The 27,352-nt window shown below is 40.3% G+C and overlaps 1 protein-coding gene and 1 long non-coding RNA gene across 7 annotated transcripts in view; one reads left to right on the plus strand and one right to left on the minus strand.

The window, feature by feature from the left end:
* Positions 1-2,772, minus strand: part of UBE2D3 (ubiquitin conjugating enzyme E2 D3) — a 47,544-nt gene extending 44,772 nt beyond the window's left edge. For 2 of the 6 annotated variants that reach the window (XM_069094545.1, XM_069094533.1), the window contains exons 1-2: positions 2,437-2,770; positions 1,541-1,706 (exon numbers count right to left, since the gene is read on the minus strand). Coding sequence is in view for 5 of the 6 variants with exons in the window: in XM_069094533.1 (XP_068950634.1) it covers positions 1,541-1,564 (24 nt within the window). In the remaining variant the exon portion in view is untranslated. Of the gene's footprint in view, positions 1-1,540; positions 1,707-2,378 lie in introns of all 6 variants that reach the window. The other 4 variants (XM_069094528.1, XM_069094530.1, XM_069094532.1 and 1 more) reach the window with 4 other exon arrangements.
* A 178-nt stretch (positions 2,773-2,950) lies between these two features.
* Positions 2,951-26,782, plus strand: LOC138166146 (uncharacterized). Its single transcript, XR_011169544.1, has 2 exons — positions 2,951-3,875; positions 26,335-26,782. It is a non-coding gene; the product is annotated as an uncharacterized lncRNA (long non-coding RNA).
* The last annotated feature ends 570 nt before the right edge of the window (positions 26,783-27,352 follow it).

The following is a 27,352-nucleotide window of genomic DNA, read 5'->3' on the forward strand; positions in this document are numbered from 1 at the left end:
AGCTTATCTTCCACTGGGGGAAACATTATGTACATACGTAAAAAAAAAAATTTAAAATAAACACAAAGTAAGATAATAAGACTAGTGAAATCAAGAAAGCTTTCAAGCAGAAGGTAAGGTTTGGGCTGAACTTTGAAGCAATTTTTTCTCTTAGTCAACCACCTGAGTCCTACTTGTTTGATGAAGAAGTCCTGCTAATTTTAAACTTTGAGGATATTTAGACCAGCAATTTGTTAAGGAAGAATCTTCTAAAATTTACAGATTGTTAGAGCTGCAAGGTAACTTAGAAATCATCTATGTCAACTCACTCTCAATTCACAAATGCGGAAACTAAGGTTAAGTAATTTGCCTTAAGTTCAGATAGCTAGTAAATAGCAGGGTCAAGACCTAAAAGGAAAAATCAAGACTTTTTAGCGTAAGAGACGAGTATTCTTCTCCTTGCACTAAAGGAATGTAAATTTACTAATCCCTATCCCCTCCATTTTTTTTTTTTAATACTTTGGGCCTTGCTAAAGCAAAACAATGTTAAAATACTGACAGCACATCCAACTGAGACTTTTAAAATACAAAAACATTCTTACTGATAAATGGACATGATACAGATTTAGTTCAAACTACATTAAAGTTTTTGGTTTCAGATAGCTCCCCAAACAAAATTCTTTTTAATAGCTATTTAAATTCTTCACCATAACTTCTTTCCATTCCTGATTTCTGGGAAGGCCGAGTTCATGGCCAGACTTTTTTTTTTCCTTCAAGTTTGTTGTAAATACTCCACCCGCCTGGATGGTGTAAGAGCCAAACCCTGAATAATAGAGGTGGGTCATTTCCCCCGGCCCCATTAAATTTCTGAGCCTGCGGCCTAACTGTGGGCCCCCCTCGGACCCAGGCAACGTTAAACAAACCATCATCGCGTGCAGGTCTATCACATTGGAGCCCAAAGAGAGAGATAAGAGAGAACTAGGCAAAACCGCCGCCATCTTAAAATGCGGGGCAGAAGTTAGGGCAAGAAAAATCCTCAACCACCCCAGCTGAGGCTTCTTCCATCCCCTCCGCGCTTCGGAGAACCGGACATTCTCGGCAACTTCGATTAGGAATTGACTATCGTTCCCGCATCAACCACATTCTCTTCGGGAAAATGCGGGTGGGGGAGGCTGGGGCTGCCCCCCCCCCCCCCCCCCCGGGCTCGGACCGCACCGCTCAGGAAGAAGACCACACTGGCTCAGTGTCTCCCAGGGTCGCCGGCCCGGGGTCCGGGGCGTCCCCGCGGCGGGGCTGGGGGGAAGGAGCCTCGGTTACACAATCGGGCGCCCCCCAAGGTCACACAGGCGCATCTCTCTGTCCCCAGAGAGCCCCGGCCCCGCTTCCACGCTACGACGCAGCCCCGGGAAGTGCTTCCTGGGCCACTCAAAGCGGGGGGAGGGCCTGGAATTCGGCCGCTCCGGCCCCACTTGCGAGAAGCGATCCCCAGGCGGGGAGGTTCTAGGCAGCCCCGAAGAACTCGGGTTCCCCGGGCCCGCCGCCAGCCGCGGCTGTTATTTACCTTATTAATCCGTTTCAGCGCCATGGTGTGTGCTTCTTTCCGCCTGACTCCGCACTCTCTCGGTGGACTGAAGGGTCCGGCCAAAAACTCTGATAATCCCGGGTGTCGGGGAGGGGTTGGGGGAGGGGATCTCTCTTCTCACACCGGCTCCGCCCGGAACAGGCGCCTTGTGCAAAAACGGACCAGATCAGCACTCGCCCGGGCCCTGGGACGCCCACCCCCCCAAAACCGTCGCGATCCGGGGTCCGGGGGAGGCCTCGAAGCCGTCCTCCAGTCCCGAGAGCAGCGTCGCCACGGGAGGCCACGAGTCCGACCTCCCAGCAGCCGAGAAGGGGCTGAGTACGGAGTCGGGGTCGGCTCCGGGGCCTAGGCCGCGCCGCGCCGGCGTCACCGGAGCCGAGGGAGGCCGGGGGGGGGGGGGGGGACGGCCGGACGGCCACGGGGGGGCCTGGACCCGCTCGTCTCCGCTCCCAGGAGAAGTGGCCGAAGAGGGCGAGGAGCCGGGGGGAGGGGTGGGGGTTCGAGTGGGATCTGAAGGGGCTAGGGCCGAGGCTATCCGTGCCGCCCCGGACACCGCCGCACTCTCCGCCTTCCAGGCGCGTGCACGCGCGCTCCCGCCCCGCTGCTGCCTCCGCCGCCTCCTCCGCCACCATCACCGCCACCATCAGCACTACGCGCCCGCGCCGCCCCGGGCCCCGGCGCGCGCAGCGCCCCCCGCCCCCGCCCCCCAGCCTCCCGCGCGAACGGGCCCTGCTGCCCCGTCCTCCCCTCCCCTCCCCTCCTCTCCCACCCCACCCAACTGGCTGGCCGCTCAAAGCCACCCGACCTCCCCGCTTACCCGGCCAGCCCAAGTCGCCCAGCCTCCCCTTCCCCTAGTCATTCACACCCACGCGTACAGAGGGGCCGGGGCCTCCCTCAAGCTGCGGCCTCGGCCTCCTCCCCGCGCGGCAGCTGGTGCCTCCCCGGCCCTACGGGGCTCACGCGCACGACACAGCCACAAGATGTCCGCTCTGACGGAACTACTGCCAGCTGCCACGCTCCGCCCCTCCCCCGCCGGGCCTCTTCACCGCCGCCGCGTATCAGTCCGCCAACGCCGCCGTCGCGAGGACTGGACGAGGACGAGAAGGGCGGAGGGGAATGGTTCACTTCCTACTTCTTCTAGGCTGGGGGCCACAGTTAGGGATGCTCTCCCTTCTTCTAGCCCAAAAGACGGAATCCTGACTAAACGGATCGGAGGTGGGGTAGAGAGGGCGGGGGCCGGAGGCGGGTCATGAGCTGAGGTGGGAGGAGAGCAAGCTGGAGGCGGGGAAACTCAGGCTGAGAGAAGCATCGAGAACCGGAAGGAGACCGTGGGGGGGAGGTGGTAAAGGCCGCAGCGGCGCGGTCTCCTCGCCCCTTCTCGTTTAGTAGGGGGGAAAACCGAATCTCGCGAGAGTCCTGTTGCTGTCTGGCAGTCCCGGAGGCTTGGCATTTACGGGGCGGGGAGAGGTTAGGAGTCGTTTTCGTGATGGATACTTTTGGTTCTTTCTCCACCTCTCACTGCCCCTTACCCTAAGTCTCGCGAGAGTTTGGTGGAGTAACGAGGAAGAACCCCGTGCCGGGAACTAGCCGGAAGGATTACGCGGACGGCCTAGAGGAAATGGAATTCCCCGGGGTGTGTGCACCTCTCTGGGTGATGTTGTGCCCTCTTCCTCTACGTCCAATCAGAGAGGGGCGGAGGGAGGGGCTGGGGCGTGATAGGACGTTGCGCAATTAGACGGCCCCTACCTCGCTGCGACCCAGACCCATGGCTGCTGCCTTTGACGGTTTGGGAGGCGGCGGGCCGGAGCCTCGGGTTATTTTGAGGAGCTGGAAGCGAGGTGCGGCTAATTAAAAGGTCCCTTCTGGATCCCCATGGAAGAGCACTTGGGTCGGCTGCCCCTCCCCGGGTCACCTGGAGCAGGCCGCGTGAATGTCGACCAGGGCCTGGGCCAAGGTTAAAGTAGGGTTCGACGCCCTGAAACGGGCCGTTCCTCGCTTTTCCATTTAAATGCACAGGGTTGGAGAGAGCGAAACCCAGGAAAGTAACCTGGGAGTCATTTTGGTAATGGTGTTGATCAAAATACTAATGCTGATGGTAAAGTATGATCCAGGCTGAGTTAGGGAATCTTCCTGGTGGTCTCTGCTCAGTGTCTCCTACCCACCTAAAGTAGGGGGACGTCATTTTGCTCTAACGTGTAACTTAAAGACATAATTAGGCAACCCCAGTCTTCTAGACCTGGGAGAAAGCAGGGTAACTTTTGAATGTCAAAGGAATTTTGAGACTGATGAGCAAATTAACTGATCGCATTGTTCTGTAAGTATTTTTTGGAATAAAGTCTGTTCTCCATCCCTAATTTTTAAGGTTTTGTACTTGGAAGGGATTTTGAGTTTTAAGAGCTTTACAGTAAGGAAGCCTTAACAGTTCCCTTTAACAAAAATGTATTAGTTGTTTACTATAATATGTATGGGATACTGTGCTGGGGCTGGAGATGAGAAAAACATCCCCTTACCCTTAATGAAATACTACTTACCCTTAATGAAATACTAGAAGGATATACTTAAAGATTTTAAAAGAAATTTAGACAAGTTCCTCAATGCAAAAGGTATTTTAAAACAATTTCAGAAGACAGACCCTGAAAATATTTTAATAATCTACTCTGATGTAGACAGATTGGGTGACACAATAGCTTTTAGCACATCTGTTCATCTCAGAGGCTACTGAGGGCCTCTTCCTTCTCCTTTGCCCCTACCCCTTTGTCTTTTCCTCGCTCTATTCTGCATTAACCCCTTTTTGTCTCTCTTAGCTAATGCTATTGATTTTGTGGATTATTTTTTTGTTTAGTTTAATTTTCTATTTCCTCTTAAGTAGGTGAGTGGGACGTCTTAATTTTTAACTGTTAAATTCTGTTTAAGAGAATTATGGAGAAAAAGGACAAGAATCACATAGGATGAGACAGCATAGATAGGTTACAATCTAAATCGATGAAAGGCAGATAGGTATCCATGAGATATTGGTCTTAATTGATACCTTTTTTCCCTGTTAGTACCCTGTGACAACTAGAACAAAGGTTCTTAGTTCCTGATGTATGCTGTTTTGGTCCAGAAAAGTTATAAAAAACACAGAATACTTTTTCATACTGCAGTGCCTTGCTACATATTAGCAAGTTAAGTTTTCTGAATGAACCACACTCAGTTTTAATTGTGAGATCACTGGGGCATTGTTCCTACCCTTCATATCCTGGCTTTAAAGTAACAATATTAATAATTTTAGAAATTTGGGCATTTTATCCCCAAAGAACTTTGTATTTCTCATTATTTACTTCTGCCATAAGTATACATTACTATTTCATTTTGTTAATATAAAAATAGAACTGGAGAGGCAGAGTGACTTGTTAATTATAACTTAGAAGTTTGGCAAAATCAGAATGAGGGGTACATAAAATTCAATTGATTGAAAAAGATTCTATGACATGAGTAAATGATATCATAGATATGAATTCACACTTCAGTCATGTTAATTCTTTTAAATTATTAGGACACCTAACAGATTAAAAAATATAGTGGACTTACAGAAGAAAATTGGTTCATAAAACTTTCATAAGTTCTCATACTTATATAACATAGAGATGATGCATCCAATTACATAGTAATAACCTTACTTATCTAGAACTCACCTATCCAGCAACCTCATCTATCTGGAACACAAACAAAGAGCCGGCAGATAAGCAGCAAAGGTCTCTGAGTAGCCAAAATAGATGACATAAAATCCAAGCTTGAAGTTCTTTCACTAGTCTTACTTATAGGAGAGGCCATGGAGACTTCTCTCAGAGCTTATGAACTCTTATTTTGCAGACTTAATAATGAGTCCAATAAATTAGTTGCCAGTTTCACTGTCAGACCAAAAGCAGCAAATTAGATAGTAGAAGAGGTGCTACCAAAGGTACACTGACAGCACAGAAAAACTTCTGACAGCCAAGTATCAAGAAATGAGAAAAACTGAAATATAGAGACAACTTAAAAAAAACACACGTCTGGGGCCATTTAGTATAGGGGCAAACAGACCTACACACTTCATTAGGCCCTGATGGCATCACTCTTGCATCACAGTAAATGATGTTCATAATTATGATGCTGAGTCATCTTCATGGAAAGATGAAATTGTGTTCTGTGTACTCTGTTTAAAAAGGCAAGGAAGCATGAAATACCTTAGAACCTTAAATCAGGAAGAATTTAGAAGGATTTCAATCCAAAAATAGCTAACATTTTTAAAAGTTTTGTTGCTTATGTAGATAAACATTTAGTTATCCATAAAATTCAGCTGTTCATAATGACTCATAATAAATATGAATAAGAAATAGCCCTGTGATGTCATTGATATAGGTAACTCCTAAAGAACTCCCTCTACTGAGACACCTGCTCTGAGGGTAAGTGACTTGCTTATGACTACAGAGCCTGTATGTGACAGTGACAGATGGCTCAGAGGCCAGCTCTCTATTGTAGGCCATGGCTGCTCTAATAACTCAGAGTACCTTCCTTACAACAACCCTGTGAAATAGGGAGTAAACATATTCCCCTTTCACAGATAAGGAAACTGATTTATACAGTTAATAAATATTGAATTTTGTCTTCCAATTCCAGCTTTTTTCACAATATTATAGTCAATAGGGGCTCTGAACAGACTTCTTTAAAACCTTAAGATTAACTCTTTAAGACACATACTGTTATACTGAAAGTAGTTATCTAATACAGAAGTGTCAAATTCAAATAGAAATAAATTTCTGCAGGCCATAGAGACTTAGAAAACCTCAAGGTAACATTATATTGTATCTTCATTTATTTTGTTGAACATTTCTCAATTATATTTTAAACTGGTTCAGCTATACATGAACTCAGGAGTTTTCCTGGTCCTGAATCTGCTAGAGTCTAATAGGTGGTGGTGGTGGTGGTGGTTGTCTTTCATTCTCAGAGGACCAATGGCATCATCAGGTTGACTGACTTGTACCTGACTTGGATTTAATTGAGGCAGAATTTCACAAAGTCATCAGTATTACTCTCTCCTCTGGTCATCTAAGTACAGTGACAAGACTGAAGTCTGGACAACTGACAATAGCCCAGAATGCAGTGGATGACCTTGACCTTTCTAAATTAAGATCTTTCCCAGGTCTCCCCAGGCAATACTCATCTAATAGATAATGGAAACAGAAAGACCTCGGTGGGCTTAAATCTTAACCCTGGTCAAGGAACTGTGTTCTCCATAGGCCATTCCCCAGTATTATACAGTCCTTTATTTAGAATTGGAAGGGTCTCAGAGAACATCTAGTCTAAACTTTACCATTGAAGAATTTAGGGCCAAGCAAGATTAAACGTTCTGAGTTGGAGGCCTTTCTGAAGTTCAGGACTCTACCTTCTAAGTCATGCTATGAAACTATGAGTTATATTTTAATTTACCAAAATAAATTGTATTTGCTGATGATATGGTTTTTTCACCAGTATTGAGCAACTATGGTGGCTTAGAAAAAGTGTTTGAATTTACTTGTGGATATCCACATGTGAACAAATAAAATTAACGTGGATCAATACATATACTTAACTTGACAATACATTTGTATTTTTAGACGTTATAACTTTGTCATTTATTTTTAGGTTTGGGAAACATTGAAAATAATGCAAAGGACATAATTTTATAAATTTAAATTATATACATATAGTGCGTATTCACATATTCTTCTCTGGAGTATAATCTATAAAAATGGCAAACCAAAAAGAATTCTAGGCTATTTTAAATACATACAAGAGAAAAACATTCCTATACCAAACTTTCATGAATATGGACTGGGGCACAAACTATGACTGATACAACTTTGTGTTTATATAACTTCTAAACTTTAAATGAAGTTATAGCTTGAAAAAAATTGAAGATCTAATAGAAATCAGATGAGAAGTTTAGAGTAAAAAATAAAATGTATCTTCAGATGAGTGATGCAAAATAATTTGATGCCAAATGTTGAAAACTGATAGATTTTCAAAATTTATATTAACCTATATATACAAAGTTATAATTTGAGATTAACATAAGCAATTTATTGTTAGGTAGTCAGACCATGACTTTGAAGGTAATTTCATCAGTACTTATTATTTATGCAATGGAAACTACTGAATAATTTTTTTTTAATTTCATACTTTGTTTCTTTAATTTTCATATCTATGGCATGAGTTACTGGAAAGAGTGGAATATATCCTAATTTGACCACCTTTGCTCCAAAGTTTTCAAGAGTTGCCAGCTTTTTGTACTTCATTTTTGTATGCTTAATAAAATTTGACCAATAATTAGCATATTAATAAGTTTCCTTTTTTATCATCCATCTCAGGATGATAAAAGTATTTCCATGGACTTCTATGAATTTCTTGAATTTTGTTTTTTTTCCTAAAAGGCTGTCAGGTTCTATTCTTCTTCCTCATCTTTCTCCAGGGGCCCTTTAACTGGGATTTATGGATCCCAGAAGAGTGTGTTGATAAATTTTAGGGAGTCCTTGGACTTGGATGGGGAAAGATTTTTTTTTTAATTTTCACTAACTCTAATTGAAAGTTAACATTTCCTTAATTGTTCAAAAATATTATTCTGAGAAAGGGTTTATAGGTTTCACCAGATTGTCAAAGATTTGTGTCAAAAACACAAAAAAAGGTTAGGAACTCTTGCTCTAAAATGCAAATTAAAACAACTCTGAGGTACTACTTCACACCTCTCAGATTGGTTAATGTGACAGAAAAGGAAAATGATAAATGTTGGAGAAGATGTGGGAAAATTGGAACACTGATGCATTGTTGGTGAAATTGTGAACTGATCCAGCCATTCTGGAGAGCAATTTGGAACTATACCCAAAGGGCAACCAAAGTGTGCATACTGTTTGATACAGCAATACTTCTACTAGGTCTGTATCCCAAATAGATCATAAAAAAGGAAAAAGGACATGTACAAAATGTACACATGTACAAAAATATATATAGCAACTCTTTGTGGTGGCCAAGAATTGGAAATTGAGGGGATGACCATCAATAGGGGAATGAACAAGTTGTGGTCTGTGAATGGAATGGCATCTTATTGTGCTTTAAGAAATGGTGAGCAGGCAGAATACAGAAAACCTGATGCTGAGTGAAGAGAGCAGAACCAGAAGAGCATTGTGCACAGAAACAGCAACATTGTATGATGGTTAACTCTGATAGACTTAGTTCTGCTCAGCAATACAATGATCCAAGACAGTTCCAAAAGATTTCTGATAGAAAATGCTAACCACATCCAGAGAAAGCTATGGGGTCTGAATGCAGATCATAGCATACTATTTTCACTTTTTTTTCCCTTCTCATGGTTTTCTCTTTTGTTCTGATTCTTTCACAGCATGATTAACATTGAAGTATCTTTAACATGACTGTACATGTATAACCTATATCAGATTGCTGTCTTGGGGAGGGAGAAAAATTTGGAACTCAGAATTTTACAAAAATGAATGTTAAATACTATCTTTACATGTAATGGGGGGAGGGATACTATTAAGGAGGGGGGGAAGGAAAGGTTTAAAAAAAACTCTTGGTCTGTACTCTCAGCAAGTTCCATATACTCTCATGGCTTTGACTGTTAGCTCTGTGCAGATGATTCCCAAATATATATCTCTAGACCATGTTCTTCCCTGAATTTCACCTTGTATTTTCAACTACTTATGGAACATTTGCAACTAAATTCCTGTCTCTTATCTTACACACAATCCCTCAAATTCAGTATGTCCAAAATAACAGGTTACTTTTCCAAAACAACCTGCTTCCCTTTCCTTCTAACTTTTCCATTTCTTTTGACAGCATCATTCCCTCAGATTCAAAATTTGTCTCATTTATTACTCTTTCTTTCCCTTTCCATTAGAAAACAATAAGGTCATACTATTTTTAATGTATTATGCTAGGTGCTGGGGATAGAAAAATTAAAAAACAAATCCCTGCCCTCAAGAAATTTATATACTGAATGAGTTTATTCCTACATCTAATTTTCATTCCCAGTGCTGCTACTGTAGTTCAGGTTCTCATCTCCTACTGTACACCTACTATGACCACTTTCATTCCACTGCCACAATAAACTTCCTAATTTAAAAGTCTCAGGACATCACTTTCCTGCTTAAAACAAAAAAAAAACCCTGTCATCTATACAATTAAATACAAACTTTTTAAGCCATCTACAACTTGGTGAAACCTATTTCCTAGCACTATCCCCCATATTCTCTTCAAGATCTCTCCAAAGTTCCTTACCATCAGCTGCCAAATCTGGCAGGTCTTTTTTGATCCTCATGCTTCTTGACTTCTCTGCGTCATCTGAAACTATTAACCAATTTTTCCTCTGTAATATTCTCTTTTTCTCAGTTTTTATGACGTTACACTCCCCTAGTTCTTTTCCTACCTGTCCAATTCCTCCTTGGGTTCCTTTGCAGGCTTAGTCATGATGCCTCCAACTATGGGTGTACTCCAAGGCTCTGTCCTGGACTTTCTATACTTGGTAATCTCATCAGCTCCCATGGGTTTCATTATCATCTACATATCTAGCCAAACAAGTTTCTCTCCTGAGTTCCATTTCCCATCACCAATTTTCCTACTGTACATTTCACCCTGGTGGATATCCCAGAAACATCTAAAATTTAATGAGCCCAAAACAGAACTCATGGTTAATCTTTCCAAAACAACCACTGTACTGAACTTCCCTATTTCTGTTGAGTACCACCATCCTTCTGATCTAGCTTAATAACAATGTTATCCTTGACTCATTTACTCTCTATCATGACATCTAATAAAGTCCTCAAATTTGCTATTTCTATCTCCACAACATCTTTTGAATCCAATATCTACCTCCTACTAATACACCATAATTCAAGTCATGTACTTCTTGGACAATTACTATGGCCTCATAATTTTTCTCTCTGCCTAAGTTTTCATCTACTCCTCAATCCATCCTTCACAGAGAAACCAAAGTGATTTTCCTTCAGCAAAGATCTTACCATATCACTCACCTACTTACTTAGTCAACTGATGGCTCCCAGTTGTCTCTAAACACTTCCATGAGGCTTTTAAAGTCCTTCACAACATGGCTCCAACCTACCTTTCCAGCCTTATTATATATTAGTCTATTTCATGAACTCCATGGTTCATAGAAGCTGACCTTCTCTCTTTTCCTCATATATAACCCTTTGTCTCCCATGCTCTTCCACTGGCTGTCTCTGACACTCATGAAATGAGTTTGAGAACTGACAGGCATCTGAGATTTGTAGTCCAGAGGGATAAGCATTCCCTTTCAGCTCTGAAAATAATTTGGACTCTTGAAATCTCTGAGCCAGAAGGTGGACTTGAGTCATAGCTGGAAGTTTTTAAACTCATCCAGTCTTTGAGAGAGCAGATTGAGAGGAAGGAGTGGGGACTACAATAACTAAGCAGCAGGAGCAGTGAAGAAGACAGCATCCTCAGTGCTCCCTGAGACCGGAAAGAACCTGTGACTCAGATGCAGTGAGTGAAAGGAGATACTCAAGGGAGAGACTGAATTAGTGAAGAGTGTCTGTGCAGGCACTTTGGAAAGAACTTAGACTGAATCTAACAGTTGTAATCCCTTCTTCGAGGGCTGATGTTAAAAAAAAAATCTTCCCACTCTCCACACCATGCCTATCCAGTGGAATATACTTAGATCTTTTATGTAAGCATTTCTTCTATCTTGATCTTGCTCCTGGGGCCCTAGACTCTAAGCTTTCACCTTAATCTTGCCCAACCAGTGTGTTGCCTGCGCTCCCTCGTGAATTCAGACCCTGAGCTCTGATTGATGAGCATTTTATTGGCTTACTTGCCCAGACCAGGCTACCACACTACTTCCTGGCAATTTCCAAACTCTGCTGCTGGGAGGATACTCATGTCTACTCTTTCTCCTCTCCCCTGATTTCCAATTTTGACTCCCCTTTAGAAATTCCCTATTGGAATGTTAGCTCCTTAAGGGTCTGGACTTGTTTTGCTTATATTCATGCCCCCAGAATTTACAGGAATAGGTTTAGGGCCTGCAGTTGTGATTTTATTTATGTGGGGAATTCCAAGATGAGGCAATTCCTTTCTACCAATGCAGTTCTGCAACTTACAGTACTGCTTAGAGAGTCATCAAGAACAACTGGGCATCTAAAGGCAATTTAATTTGTTCAAGGCCACACAGCCAGTAGGTATCAGAGTCCGAACTTGAACCAAGGTCTTTCTGAACTGGATGCTAGCTCTTTATCCACTGTACTATACTTCCAGAAAGGGACTACGTAGTCCCTTTACTTTAATAAATTTAATAAAAGTTTTTTCTTTCATTTAGTCCTTTAAAGAAGTCAAGAGTTTTCTGGAAATACACAAAATTTAAATAGGATAGCTAAACTTCTATCTAAATGTGAGTTTTCTTAACTAGAGGCTCTAAGCTATTGTAATTAAAGCTAGTAACTGTTTGCCTTATGTAAATGTGGGGGGAGGGGGGAGAGAAACAACGAGCCCATGGACCAGAAGGCCATTATATTGCCCCTAGCCTAAAAGCAAGCTAATTGCTTTACAGACTGACGGATTAAATCTCCAGAGAGGCAGGGTACGGAGAGAGGGCAGTGAAAAGGTCACACTTGAAACCACCTCTCCAGACAGCCCTGGAAGAGGGAGCACAAAGGCTCTAATACCAGCCTGCTAACTCTGCCTTACCTAGCAACACCCACCCCGGTTACATCTGGAATGCACTTGCCCTTCCCATCTGCGTCTTAGCATCTCTGGCTTTCTACAAGATGTACCTCAGGCACTATCTTCTAATCTAGACGAAACCTTTCCTGATCCTTACAACTGCTACTGCCCCCCTCCCCTGCCCAAACACCGTGTTATTTATTTATCTGGGTTGGGTTTTTTTTTGCTTTTTGGAGGGCAATTGGGGTAAAGTGACTTGTCCAAGGTCACACAGCTAGTTTTTGTGTTAAGTGTCCGAGGCTGGATTTGAACTCAGGTCCTCCTGACTCCAGGGCCAGTGCTGTATTCACTGCACCACCTAGCCGCCCCAAGCCTTGTTATTCATTTTGTACTTTTTCTAAATGCAGATATTTTATGCCACCTGTCCTTTATATAGTATTTTAGTAGGTACTTTGCTAAAAAGCTGGTTTTTCATTAAAAGTCTGGGCTAATTATCAATTGGAAACATTGTTGTGCTAGTGTTGCATATCTGCCATAATCTCCTCCTGGATACTTTCCCTTTTGCTTCTACTCTCCTGAGTGACTGGTCTTTCTCAATTTCTTTTTGTGTATTTGTGATATTGTTCATACTTTGTTTTCAGAGATGACCAGTAATGTCATGGGATGGATTTAAGTCGGGTAGAGTTGCACAAAGTTGTCAATCTCACTCTCCCAGGTTACCTAAATCCAGTGGTAAAAAAAAAAGTCAGGAGAGGAGGACTGGCAATGACCTGGGAGGAAGCAAATGCCCTTGTGACATCTTTGATGTCTCAGCAAGCTCTGAGTGCTCCATACACCTGCTTCAACTACCTTCACGGCCATTGGAACAAATTGTTTTCATCCACCATTTCCCTGGGGGATATCTTCACATGCTTGTGATAGACATTTGCCTCTCTCACTGAGGGGTTTGGAGCCGGTCAGTGACCTTCAACGTGGTTTAACTTGTCTGCCTAGACAGGTTCACTAGGTTGTGGCCTCTACATATGCTACAGCTTCTTGGAGCCACAGGTGAGAGCTGGGTGGAAGAGATAGACACCAAAGGTGGATAAACAACCCTGAAAGAGACTGGCAAACCTTCACACCAGAAGTGCTAGTCATCCCTGAATGACCCATGTAGCCCCTAAGGATTACTTATTGTTAGAACAATGAAGAACATCAATATTAGTATTCCTTCCCTCCACGGACTCAACCTGCCAATTTGAGTAAGAATTGGGGAAGTCATCTCAGAGTGGATGCTGTACTGTGGGGGCATAATTTTGGGGCTTTTCACATTTTCAAGTACTCCCTTGGACAGACTTCATCTGAGAGTCTCATTCTTAGATATCCTGTTTTCACAGGATCTGGGGGGGGGGAATTTAACATTTTTCTTTTTTGTTTTATACTATAATTGAATAGCCTCTTTTCCATTATATTTTCTTAGAAACCAGACCCAGTTTCTCTGTGATAAATGTTGATTGTCTGAAAGTTTATATACTGGTATATATTGAATTACTGGGCCCATTTTTTCAAGATCACCCAACTGCTTTGTCACACATTATAGTTAATATTAGTAGTGTGATTTTGCATCCCTGAAATTCCATTGCCTAGCAGTTCACCTAGAGTTCACTGATAGCTTATAAATATTTTTTTTTCATTTTTACTTTTAAGCAGACATAAGTTCTTTGTTTATTGTGAGATCCTTGTAGACTTCAAGTCTATAGAATAAGGTTTGAGTATTAACTTAGAGACCTTAAGTAATCAACCCCATGTGCTTAATCCACATGTGTTCAAGGCTTGCCCTACCTTGCTTTGTTCTATAGTTGGATGCATTAGGAACTATTGTCCTGTTCATGACTAGCAATCTTTTGGAAAGATTTTGGGTGCCTAGTGTTGTTACAGGGGCTCAAAGGAACTTTCTGGGATTAAACTTGATGAGTGTAGGTCCAAAGCAGGGGGATGTTCATGATAGAAGAAGAAGAATGTTGCAGTCCTTCCCTGAACCCAATGCTAGTTTGTTTTCGCATTTGTGACTTAATTGAGCCCAGAGAAGAGGGTCCCCTCAGTAGTTAAAACAGGAGAAGGTAAGAGTCCTTCCTGGTCCCTTCTAGTACCAGTGGGTTAATGGTACTACAGAAACACTAAGCCAAATCAGTTTGAAAGGAACAGAGGTAATTTCACTTGATTTCAGGTTTTTAATCCCTGTGGAAAGAGCCCCATTTGTTCTGGGAGTTCTGGGCGAAGGTTTTCCTTCTACGATAGAAATATTGGTCTTCTTTTCCCTTTTTCATTTACTGTTTTTAGGTGGGGGAAAGCCTTTGTAAACTTTTTGGCTTCCTTCAAGTCCCAGCTAAAATCCTACCTTCAGGAATGTTTTCCTAATCCTTAATTCTAATGCTTTTCCTTAATTAATTATTCCCAGTTTATCTTATTTGTACAGAGTTATTTACATTTTGCCTTCCCCATTCAATTGTGAGTTCCTCAAGAGCAGAAACTATCTTTTACCTTTCCAGATTGTAACTCCTGAAGGGTGGTCATTATGTTGCTTTCTAACTCCAGTATTACTTTGCTTACCATCTCCAACACCTTATGGGACCAGACCTCAGACACCAGAACCTCATCCAGAAGTCAGACATCAGACACCAAATTTGTCCAGGAGCCAAGGGAGTACCTGGATGTGGGTTATTTTCTCATTTTTCATCATCTTGGAATAAAGCAAAGGAACTAGTTTTGACTATGAATTCAGTCAGACCCTTGGGAATATAACCAATAGGTATTTACTAACTTAAACATTCAATTTGGTTTCTTATGTTTGAAAGAAAACATACTAATACCTCACTTTGGGATTACTGGACTTTTTTTTTTTAAAGCAATTGGGGTTAAGTAACTTGCTCAAGGTTACACGGCCAGGTGTTTCTGGGTGGGTGCTAAGTGTCTGAGAGCCCAGATTCGATCCCCAGGTCATCCGGACATTGGAGCCGGTGCTCTTACTCGCTGTGCTACCTGGCTGCCCCAGGGATTATTGGACTTTTAAGGGTGGGATCTCCAGGCAAATGATTCTGATCTATGGCAAACAAACTCCCAAATACCCTTTTCCTAATCCTTGTGATTCAGAGTTGGTGGCTCCCTAGGCAAAAATCCCCTTTACCTGCTCTCACTCCCATCTCTTTCATCTCTATCTATATCAGTCCTACACCCCTCAAATTCTTATCTTGCTCTAACCCAGATACCATTGTGCCCCCTTCAGTACTGCTCTATTGTTAATAAACTTCCTTTCTTTCAAGCTCCTTCCAGAAGACACATCATTTCTGGTCACCCTCTCAAGTACTGGATGACAGCACCTTCTTGTGTCTCCTGATAAGACCTGAAAGAGAAGTAGTCAAACCTTTAGCCCTCCCTGCCATTTCCAGAATCTTTGTGTTGTCCTCATTAATCAACTTCTCTTTTAAAGTTTACTCCTTCCATGTCTAATATCCTTTTTCTGAAATTTTTACTGTCATCTTACCTGCCCCCAAGGTAATTTTCCCTCCTTTCTCAGTACCTGGACTGTTGTCTTCTTCATCGCCCTAATCTGTGCCCTCATACTTGGAAACTTCAATATAAAATCAATGCCCCATATTCTCAGGTCACCAACCTCCTCAACCTGACCTGTACCTTCAATCTCCTTCAGCCAACACACAGGGATGGTCATACCCTTGATCTCATAATCACTCCCAAGTGTTCCACCTCCATGGTCTAGAATTCTGAAATTCCTAACTCAGATCACATTGCTCCCTCTGCCTTACTTCTCAGTCTTGGGAAGGGTTCTTCATTTGGTACAGTGGATCTTAGAGGCCTCCTGCTGAAAACATAGTCCTTATATGCTCCTAAATATGGAAAAATTCAGTGTTGTTGAAACTCAGAGAAAATTGGCATGCTGTTTTAATTCACTTTGGATGAAGCTGTAAATTGGTTTGACCATTTGGGAAAGCAATATGGAATTATATAATAAAACTTACAAAATTGGTGTCAGTTATCTTTTGACCCATTAGTCCTGGTACAGGGTTTATACCCCAGAGGAATAGGAGTTTACTGATCAGAAGACCTATCTGTACGAAAATATTCATAGCAATTCATGATAGAAAAATGTTAGAAACGAGCTATGTGCTCAATTACTGGGGAATGACTGCATAAATTATAGTATGTGATAATAAGAGATGCAACAAGATACATTGGAGTGCTATGCTTAAACTTGGGGAAACCTTACACTACTTCCTTTCTCTGGCCCTTAGTGACCTGGGCAAATCACAGAATCTGCATGTGTCCCAGGCCATTCCTTAGGACTTACTTTTCTTCATATTCACGTTGATTAACCACAATGTTATTAAAAGCTTAATAAATACTTGTTGACTGACTGATTTACAAGGAGTTCACATTTTGATATATAAAACTAATGGAATATTGACCTAGAAATATGTGTCAAATATGAAGAATTCAAAAAAATACAGATAGACGTATGGTATGATGCAGGGAGAAGAAAGCAGAACCAAAAGAAACTATGTACTATTTAGAGCTGTGTAAATAAAGATAACATTAAACAATAACAAAAAAGGTTAAATGTATCATGCTTTGTTTTAATAAACAATGAAACACCAAAGTTTACAGTTGCATAAACACTCACAATTCTAATTACACTTTCTCTGTTTTGTTTATTTTCAGGGAGCATACTTTGTGGTTTGATGTTTATCTTTGTCAAAACAAAATTTATTAATAATAAGTTGGAAAGACAATAAAAATGTCATTCAAAGTATCATTTAAGATTTTTAGACCTGATCAGGCTAAATAAGCTAGCAGTCCTTCAAGCCTAAGCCAGGGAAAATTACTGAGACATGAGGTATGTGATTTCAGGACCAGTGACACAGAGATTTCTTGCATTGGCCTGCCTCCCAGAGCTCTGATGTTTGAATTTTTGTTGTTCACTCTTTCATTTGTGTATAACGCTGCATGACCCCATTTGGGGTTTTCTTGGCAATGATACTGGAGTGGTTTGCTATGTCCTTCTCCAGCTCATTTGACAGATGATCAAAGTGAAGCAAACAGGTTAAGTGACTTGTCCAGGTCCCATAACTAGTAAGTGACTGAGGCTAGATTTCAACTTTTGAAGATGATTCTTTCTGACTTCACCCCCAGCATTCTAGCCAGCATACTACCTAACAGACCAGGATATTTTAATAGAGAAAGGTAGAATACTCTTTAGAGGTAGAAAATTCTTTGTCACATACCTAAGTGGATAATGTTAAGCCTGGGAGGAAGATATTAATGTTCTCTAGGAGGACCAAGAGATCCCAGGGAGACAAGGAAGAGTTGAATAAGAAGAAGCTTGTTCCTAAGAAACTAAGTAAACCTGACTGGAAAGCAGAGTAAAGAGGGAAAAGCCATGTGATTTTAAATTTTTCTGCCTAAGGATATTTGGAATAAAAATACTTCATTTTATGCAATAGAGATGTACTGCATGTAAATTAAATTTCCATGCAGAGAATAATTTTCCATGTCATTTACATCATAAATTCAGAGAATCGTCTTACCTTCATTTTATAATTTCGCGAGTCAAAATGTGTTTTTCCAGCACCGGCCCCGGAGTCAGGAGGACCTGGGTTCGGATCCAGCCTCAAACACTTAACACCCACACAAAAGAACTAGCCATGTAACTTTGGGCAAGTTACTTAACCTGAATTGCCGTCCAAAAGGCACAAAAAGAAAAATATGTTTTTCCTCAGCACTTCTCTAGGATGAAGATTGTTCATTGTAATTAATCATTGCTTCTTATATTTTAATATTCATTGATATCTTGTGTTTCTTCACTTAAGTTTCCCCCTCTATCCTACCCATCAAGCCATCTCTTATATGAAGTTTTCTTTTTTTCATAAATTAATTTATTTTTAGTTTTCAACATTCACTTCCATAGGTTTTAAATATTCTCTGCCTTCCTCCCCTCTCTCCTCTCCAAGATTATGTGTAATCTGAAATGGGCTCTACAAATACATTCTTATTAAACATATTTTCACATTAGTCATGTTGTAGAGAAGAATTAAAATAAATGGGAGGAATCATGAGAGAAAAAAGAAAACAAAAAAAGAAAGCATATAGTCTGCTTTGCTCTGCATTCAGGCTTCATAGTTCTTTCCCTGGGTGTGGATGGCATTTTTAACCATGAGTTCTTTGGAAATGTTTAAGGTTCTTGTATTGCTGAGAAGGGCTAAGTCTATCAAAGTCAGTCATCACACACTGTGGCTGTTACTGTATACAATGTTCTCCTTGTTCCACTCCTTTCACTCAGCATCATTTCATATAAGTTTTTCCAGGTCTTTCTGAGGTCTGCCTGCTCATCATTTCTTATAACACAATAGTATTCCATTACATTCATATACTACAATTTGTTTAGCCATTCCCCAATTGATGGGCATCCCCTCAATGTCCAATTCTTTGCCAACACAAAAAGAGCTGCTATAGATATCTTTGTACATGTGGGTCCTTTTCCCATTTTTATGATTTCTTTGGGATACAGCCCTAGAAGTGGTTGCTGAGTCCAAGGATATGCACATTTTTTGTGTCGCTTTGGGCATAGTTCCAAATTGCTCTCCAGAATTGTTAGATCAGTTCACAACTCTACCAATGATAAATTAGTGTTCCAATTTTCCCACATTTTCTCCAGCATTTATAATTTTCCTGTTTTGTCATGTTAGCCAATCTGGTAGGTGTGATATGGTACCTAAGAGTTGTTTTTATTTACATTTCTCTAATTAATAGTGATTTAGAGCATTTTTTCACATGACTATAGAAAGCTTTAATTTCGTCTTCTGAAAACTGCCTGTTCGTATCCTTTGACTATTTATCAATTGGGGAATGACATATTCTTATAATTATGACTCAAATCTATATATTTTAGAAATGAGACCTTTATCAGAGACACTGGTTATAAAAATTCTTTCCCAATTTTCTGCTTCAGAAGTTTTCTTTAAAGAAAAAAAAGAGAAAGAAGAGAAAAAATTCAGAAAAATCAATTTTAGAGAAAAAAAATTTTGACACGTGCAATGTTCCACACCTGTGGACTCCCAGCTCCTACAAAGGAGTTAGGGGAAATGTCTTCTCAAATCTCTTCTTTGGAGCCAAATTTGTTCTTTATAATTTTTCAACATCCATTTTCAGTTGTTTTGTGCATGCTATTCTATTTACATTCTGATAATCACTGTGTATATTCTTTTCCTGGCTCTGCTTATATCACTTTTTATCAGTTCATATGAGTCTTTTTATGCTTCTTTCTATTCATATGCTGTAGTTACATCTTGTGCTACTCATCTCCAGACTGATCTCCAGAATCTTCTGGGAGAAGAGACACCTTAAAGACTGACATTCACACTTGGCCATACCCTTCACTTCACAGTGATTCAGAACTTCTGTAGATCATCATCCAAACCACATTCCCCATTCCTTACCACCATATTCCTTATTCCCATCCTCCTTAACCTCCCCATTCCAAAGTCTCAACTAATCCACCCCTTCCTTCCACTGTGCTCTCTGGAATTCCTGTCCTATAAGCAACAAACTTGCCTTCCTCTTAAATCTTTTCCTTTTCTGCTCCCTCTATCTTCTGGCAATTGCTGAGACGTGACTCCCCAGTGATGACACAGCATCCCTGGGCATTCTTTCCAGTACTGGCTTCACTTTAACTCATTCCATTCAACTCACAGGTGGAGGCAGGGGAGTTGGAATACTCCTTGCTCTCCTTTGCCATTTCCAAGTTCCCTTCTCCCTCCATCACTAAGTAATGTCTCCTTTGATGAGGTCTTTACAATTGACATCTTCCACCCAATCAAAATTCTAACAGCCACTCCCCTTTTTTCCTCAATGAGTTAAGTTTCTGACTTACAATCTTTACCTTCTCCCTAACTCTTGCATTTATACCAAGAGACTTCAGAATACAAACTGATACTTCCTCAAACACTCTAACTGCTCAGTTCCTCAACCTATTTGCTTCTCATGACCTACTCTTCCAACTCACTTGGACGAACTCAAAGATAATCATACTCTTGATCTTGCTATCACCCACAAATGCACCACCTCTTTGTTCAAGAACTCTGAAATCTTATCTGACATATTGACTTTCCATCTCTCCCTCTGCTTTTCCCTATTAAACCCTACTCTCTGTCCATACCATGAGTCTAATTCCTTGATCTCTCAGTTCTTTCGCAGGCCATCATTTCTGCTGTAGCCACTCTCTCTTCTTTTCCTCATCTCTGGTGAACCAATTCAAATCTACATTGTCCTCTTCTTTTGAGTCCTTGGTCACCTTATCATATCACTGATTACACCCTGCCAACCCTCAGCCTTGGATCAATCCAACCATTTGTTAACTTCAGTCCTTCTCACATACCACCAAATGAAGGTAGAGAAACTCATGTAACCATTCTGACTGGGTCCACTACATATTTATGTTATGCAACCTAAGCTAGTCACTATTCCACTGTCCACCACAGCTGTTCTTCAACTCTCCTCAAACCATTCCCCTTCACCACTGACCAACCTCTCAGAGGAGAATCTTGCTTCATATTTCACAGGAAAAAACAATTGAAGATCTTTACAGAGAGTTTCCTCTTCTCTCCCCTTCCCCATCTCATATTGTACAGATATTTTCTGCCACTATCTTCTCATTCACCCCTATTTCATATTGAAGAAATGGCCTTACTCCTTGACAAAGCAAACCCCTCTACTATCATCCTATCCTGTTCTTTCCAATAGGTTTCCCCTTCTCTCATCTCCACTCTCTCATTTTCAATCTCTTCCTCCCTACTAGTTCTTTCTGTACTGCCTACAAATATGTTTCATGTTTTCTCCACTTTCAAAAAACCTTCACTTAGTCCTTTCATCCTTTTTGATATTCATCTTATATCTCTTCTGCTCTTTGTAGAAAAACTCCTTGAGAAGGCTTTCTATAACATGCCTCAATTTCCTTTTCTCACTTTTTTTCTTAACCCACCACAGTCTGTTAATTAACCTCATAATTCCAACTAAACTGCTCTCTCCAAAGTTACCAGTAATCTAACTATCAAATCCAATTGCGTTTCTCAATCCTTATTCTTCTTGACCTCTCTGTGGCTTTTAACACCATCGATAATCTTCTCCTTGGTACTCTCTTCTTTCTAGGTTTTAAGGACACCACTGTCTCCTGTTTCAACTACCTATATGACCACTCTTCAGTCACCTTTACTGCATTCTCTTCCAGGTCTTAACCACTAACCATGGGTGTCCCACAGGGCTCTGTCCTAGGCCCTCTTCTCTTCTTTCTCCAGATTACTTCACTTGGTTATTTCATCAGTTTCCATAGATTTAATTATCACCTCACTACTGATGATTTACAAATCTACCTGTCCAGCCCTAACCTTCTGCTGCCCTCTAGTCTTGTATCTCCAATCACTTTTCATACATCTAGAACTGGATTTCTAGTAGCCGTCTTAAAAATTCAACATGTCCAAAACCGAATTTACTATCTTCTTCCTAAATCCTTCACCCTTTCAAACTTCCCTCTTTCTGTTGAGGGTACCACTATCCTCCCCTTCTCTCAAACTTGAAACCTAGGTATCATTCTCAACTCTTTACAATCCTTCACTCCCCATATCCAATCAATTGCCTATCAGTTTCACCTTTAAAACATCTCACAAATATGCTGTCTTCGCTCTTTGGTGCAGGCCCTCATCATCTCACAACTGAACTGTTGGTTTTAGATACGATATTTTTATGATATTAAAAAAATCACTTTATATCTATACTTAGTAATTTTTATCATAGTGTTGTATTTTATCAAAGGCTTTTTCCATATCCATTGAAATAATCATAGGTTTTTAGATGTGCTTGGTTTTTAATATGATTAATTATGTTTATTGCTTTCCCAGTGCTGAATCATCCTTCCCAACCTAGTATAAATTAATCTTTGTCGTAATGAATGGTTTCTTGGGTAAATTTCTATAGTCATATCAGATTTTATTTAAAATTTTGTAATTGATACTCATTAATAATACTAGTTTATTTTGTTGTGTTATCCTTCCCTGATTTAAGTACTAGGACTAGTTTATCTCATTAAAGAAAATTAAGATAGTACTTTCTTTTTCAATTTTTGAGAAATTTGTGTAGCATTAGTATTATTTGTTTTTTAAACATGATAAAATTTTCCTGTGAATCCATCAGGACCAGGAGTTTTGCCTTTATACCTAGTTCTATTTCCTTTTTTGAGATTTAATAATTTTAGATCTCTATTTTGTGGTGTTAGTTTTATTATATATATATATGCACACATATATTTAAATCTTTTAGTTTATATTTTGAAAATAATATTAATCATCTATTTCTTTTGTGTTCTCAGTCTTATTGGCATATAACTGTGCATATTAGGTTCAGATAATTATTTTTACTTCTGGTTCTGTTGTAATTTCATCTTGTTCATTCTTTATTTTATTGATTTGATTTTCTGCCTTCTTTTTTGTAATTAGATTGGCTAAAGGTTTAACAATTTTGTCATTCTTTTCAATGAATTAATTTTTTGTTTTGTTTTTGTGTAGTTTGTAGTCTTTGTTTTTGTTTCTATTTTATCTGTTTCTCTTCTAAATTTCAAGATTGCCTTTTTTGTCCTTATTTTGGGTTGTCTTATTGACTTTCTAATTAAAAAATGCATATTTGGTTCATTAATCTTCTCCTTTTCTGTCTTGTTAAAAAATATATATTTTGGGAATATAATTCCCCCTCTCTCCCCTGAAGACTGCTTTAACTGCATCCTAGAATTTGTAGAATATTGTGTTGTCATTTTCATTCTATACTATATTCTACATTCTACCTTCCTAGTATCTACCTCTCTACTGAAGAGGATATGTTTCCTTATCAGATCTCTAGGATGGAGACTGATCATTAAGGGTTCTATGTGTCATTATCCTTTACCACATTATAGCCATTGCCAATATTCTCATTTAATGGAAAGGGAACGCATGTCTAAGAAGGATATGCCCCAAACCTGCAACTACTTGGTTAATGCTATAGCCAGGACTAAAACCCAGGTTTCCTGACTCTCATTGAAGTGATCTTCCTAGTATATTACTTTAGCATTATGGTCCTAAAATCCTAGGTGACGCAGTGAATAGAGTGCCTACCCTGGAGTCAGAAGGACCTGAATTCAAATATGGCCTCAGACACTTAACATTAAATTAGCCATGTGACCTTTGGCAAGTCATTTAACCCCAATTCCCCTACCTTCCCCCCTCCAAAAAGAAAAAAAAAGTGAACAACTAAAACTTTGACTGCCCAACACAAATATACTGCTATTTGTTACACACTATAAATAAGGATGTCAAATTACATAATCCAAAAATGGAAATTCTAACTTCTAAAAGTTTCTGACCTATAAATAAAGATCTGAATGTTTTACATGGTCTAGGTAAGGCATGGTGACATACTTAACAGATTTTTAAATGACAACTTAAAGAAAATATCTAATTTGTTGGATGACATAATAGGGATCCAATGAAAGCTCAACTGCTTACACTAGACCTACTTTAATTTCACACTCCTTCCCCAAATAAATGTTGTTGTTCAGTTGTTTTAGTAGTGTTCAATTCTTCATGACCCCTTTGTGGGTTTTCTTGACACAGCTTGCAAGTGTCTGAAGACAGATTTGAACCCAGGAAGATGAGTCTAGCATTCTGTCTATTGTACTACCTAGCTACCCCCACCCCAAATAAATCCTTCACTCTATAAAATCAGTATCTTCTTTGATCCTAAAATTAATACACCTTAGACTTTCCCACTTCCAAATATGTGCTTAAATTGTGTAGTATTACTGGAAATCTCTCTTTTGGTATCGCTGATTCTCCAATTCCCAAATATTCTTCAAAGTCCAATTTCCAAACCAATTTCTCTGTAAAGCTTTCCCTGACCACTTTAGCTAGAAGTGATTATTCCCTCCTCTATTATGATAGCACATATTATTCATCTGCAAATGCCTTTAATCCTTTGAATGGAAGACAGACCCAGGGAATTCACCTAAAAAACAAAGGAGAAGTAAGTAACTCAGAGATCCAGAGCAAGTAAATGTGAAAGAATGGATTTGAATCCAGGTCTTTATAACTCCCAAGTTGAGCACTTTATACAGTATGCCACCCTGCTTCCATTTCATTTGGCACTTATATGTTGACTAAGATTCTTAAATTTCTAAAGCAACTACAGATTCTTAAGGGATTCTTTTAAAAAAATTTGATCAATAACGCAAAAGACAAGAAGTCACCTGTGTATGTGTTAAGATAAGGATGTTTCCCTAATAGGTATGACCACATCTGTTCCACAGTTTTTTGATTATTAATACCAAGAAAGGGATAAGAAAGGGAGACATATGTTATGCCAAAGATATTTGCCACTTTCATGTAGGCTGTCCAGCACAAAGAGGCCAAGGTGAATAGAGTGCAGGGCCTGGAGTCAGGAAAACTTATCTTCCCAAGTTCAAATCTGGCCTCAGACCCTAGTTGTTTGTTGTGTCCCTGAGCAAGTCACTCCACCCTGTTTGCCTCAGTTTCCTCATCTGTTAAATGAGCTGGAGAAGGAAATGGCAAACCACCCCAGTATCTTTGCCAAGAAAACTCCAAATGGGATTGACTGAAAATGATTGAACAATAGCAGTCCAACAGAAGTTCAAATGGAAAATGGATTCTCTAGAGATGGTATGGTTTTCCCAGTGCTCCAGGCAGATGACGTTGTGACCATTGCAGCAAGCATCAGAACACTACAGAGCCTCCTTTAAAAAAACAAAACCTATTCTTCACAAACACAGCATAAAATGACCATTTCCTGCACGTGAGTGAAACTGTGAGTCTCTATTCTATTGCTTCTCCTTCTAAGTATGTATGAAATGCAATAGGCTATTTTCAAAGCCATCATGCTTATCTGTGTTTTCTTTCGAACTTCTGTTCACTTCTGAACATTTTATTTTATTTATTTATTTATTTTTTTAAGCAATCGGGGTTAAGTAACTTGCTCAAGGTTACACGGCCAGTTATTTCTGGGTGTGGTGCTGAGTGTCTGAGCCTGGATTTGATCCCCAGGTCATCCCGACACTGGAGCCGGTGCTCTTACTCGCTGAGCCACCTGGCCACCCCTAAGCAATTGGGGTTAAGTAACTTGCTCAAGGTTACATGGCCAGGTGTTTCTGGGTGGGTGCTAAGTGTCTGAGCCCGGGATTCGATCTCCAGGTCTTCTCAACACTGGAGCCGGTGCTCTTACCCACTGTGCTACCTGGCCGCCCCTTCTGAACTTTTTAAAAACAATAAAATGCCCTTTTTATTTTGACAATTGTTGTCCTTCCAAATACCTCAGTCCCCCAACCTATGTATGGTTTTGAGGTGGGGGGGAAGGGGAGAGGGAAGGGGAGAGGAAAAGGAGTGGGGGAGGAAGAGAGAAGGAGAAACAAAACTCTTGTAACAAATAAATATAATCAAACAAACAGGTCAACGCATACACTTTGTCTGAAAATGTACCTTTCAATTTGTAGCTTGAGACAATTTCCTCTTTGGCCACAGGCAAACCAAAGAGCCTACTAAAGAAGATGCCCATCCACATGGGAAAAACTAGATGGATGAAGAATGCTGATAGACAAGGCAATCATATATTTTGATGGCTAACCAATCCATTGAGCTGTCACACCAGTACTTGGACAGACACTGAACAATGAGCTAGGACCAAAATTAAACAGAAGAAAAAAGAAAGGTTGCATTTGAGAAATAACACATTGCTTTTGAACCCCCCCAAGCTTCTCCCTAAAACAAAAATGAAACTTTTTATCACCAATGGTTTTCCTGTAACTCTGTATATCTGCAAATCATGGACACAATAACATCTAAAGGTAAAGGGAGAAATATAATGAACTTAAAATGGGTGACGCATATTATAGTGAGGACTTATATGCAAGAACTATTAAGAGAGCTATAAGCTCTTCTATCCAGCATTCGGTTATCATGATTCAAACTGCTGCTTTCCTTCCTTTCTAGATTTCAAGGATTTAAACTCAGCACTTTGAAGTACTCCATGGATGGTGATATTGCTGCCCTTATCGTTGACAGTGGCTCTCTGGAATGTGCAAGCCTGACTTTTTCAGAAGATCATTCCTCTCAGACTGTCTTCCCCTCCACTGCCGAGTGCCCAAGGTGTTAGGATATAATGATGAGTGAAGGACAAAAGACAGTTTTGTAGGTGATGAGGCCCAAAGTAAAAGGCAGTGTCACCGTGAAGTGCCTCATTGGACGCGGTGTTGTCCGTGATTGGGTGATCTGGAGAAGATTGGGCAGTCAGTCAAACCTTTATCACTCTTGCCAAGCGCTGCTTTGAGCTCTGAGAGTACAAAGAAAAGTAAAAGACAGTTTCTGCTTTCAAAAGGATTACATTTAATGCGGAAAGTGATATGCCAATTATGTCAATAAAATAAATTTTTTTTTATTTTATAAAGTCAATTTATAATATAATATTTATATTATAATATAATTATATTATAATATAACTTATAATATTTATAAGTCAATTATGCACAAATAAAGCAAATACAGGATAAAATTTGCAATAATCAACAGCAGAAAAGCACTAAAATTAAGAACTAGGAAAGGTTTCTTATAGATGACACTTGAAGGAAGCATGAAAACCAGGAGAAGGAGATGAGGAGTAATAGTGTTCTAGGCATGGTGTGAGCCAGTGAGAATGCCCATTGCCAAGACATGGAGTGTCCTATATGAGAAACATCAAGAAGACCAGTGTACCTGGGTTGAAGATTATGGCAGGGGGGAGGCGGGAAAGAGATTGGAAGGGTGGTAAGTGGAGGTTTATAAAAGACAGAACACTAAACACTAAACAGAAGATTTTAGATCTTACAGGTGATAGGGAACTATTGGAATTTACCGAGTAAGGTATAACAAGGTCATATCTGCACCTTAGGAAGATCTCTTTGATTGCTGAATGGAGAATGGACTGGAGGGGGAGAAACAGTGATGACTGGAAGACCAATCATCAGGCCATTGC

The sequence above is a fragment of the Petaurus breviceps genome, unplaced genomic scaffold (genome assembly GCF_028583685.1).
Source record: "Petaurus breviceps papuanus isolate PSGF00001 unplaced genomic scaffold, PetGlider_PUasm1.0 126, whole genome shotgun sequence".
In the NCBI taxonomy this organism is placed as follows: Eukaryota; Metazoa; Chordata; class Mammalia; order Diprotodontia; family Petauridae; genus Petaurus; species Petaurus breviceps.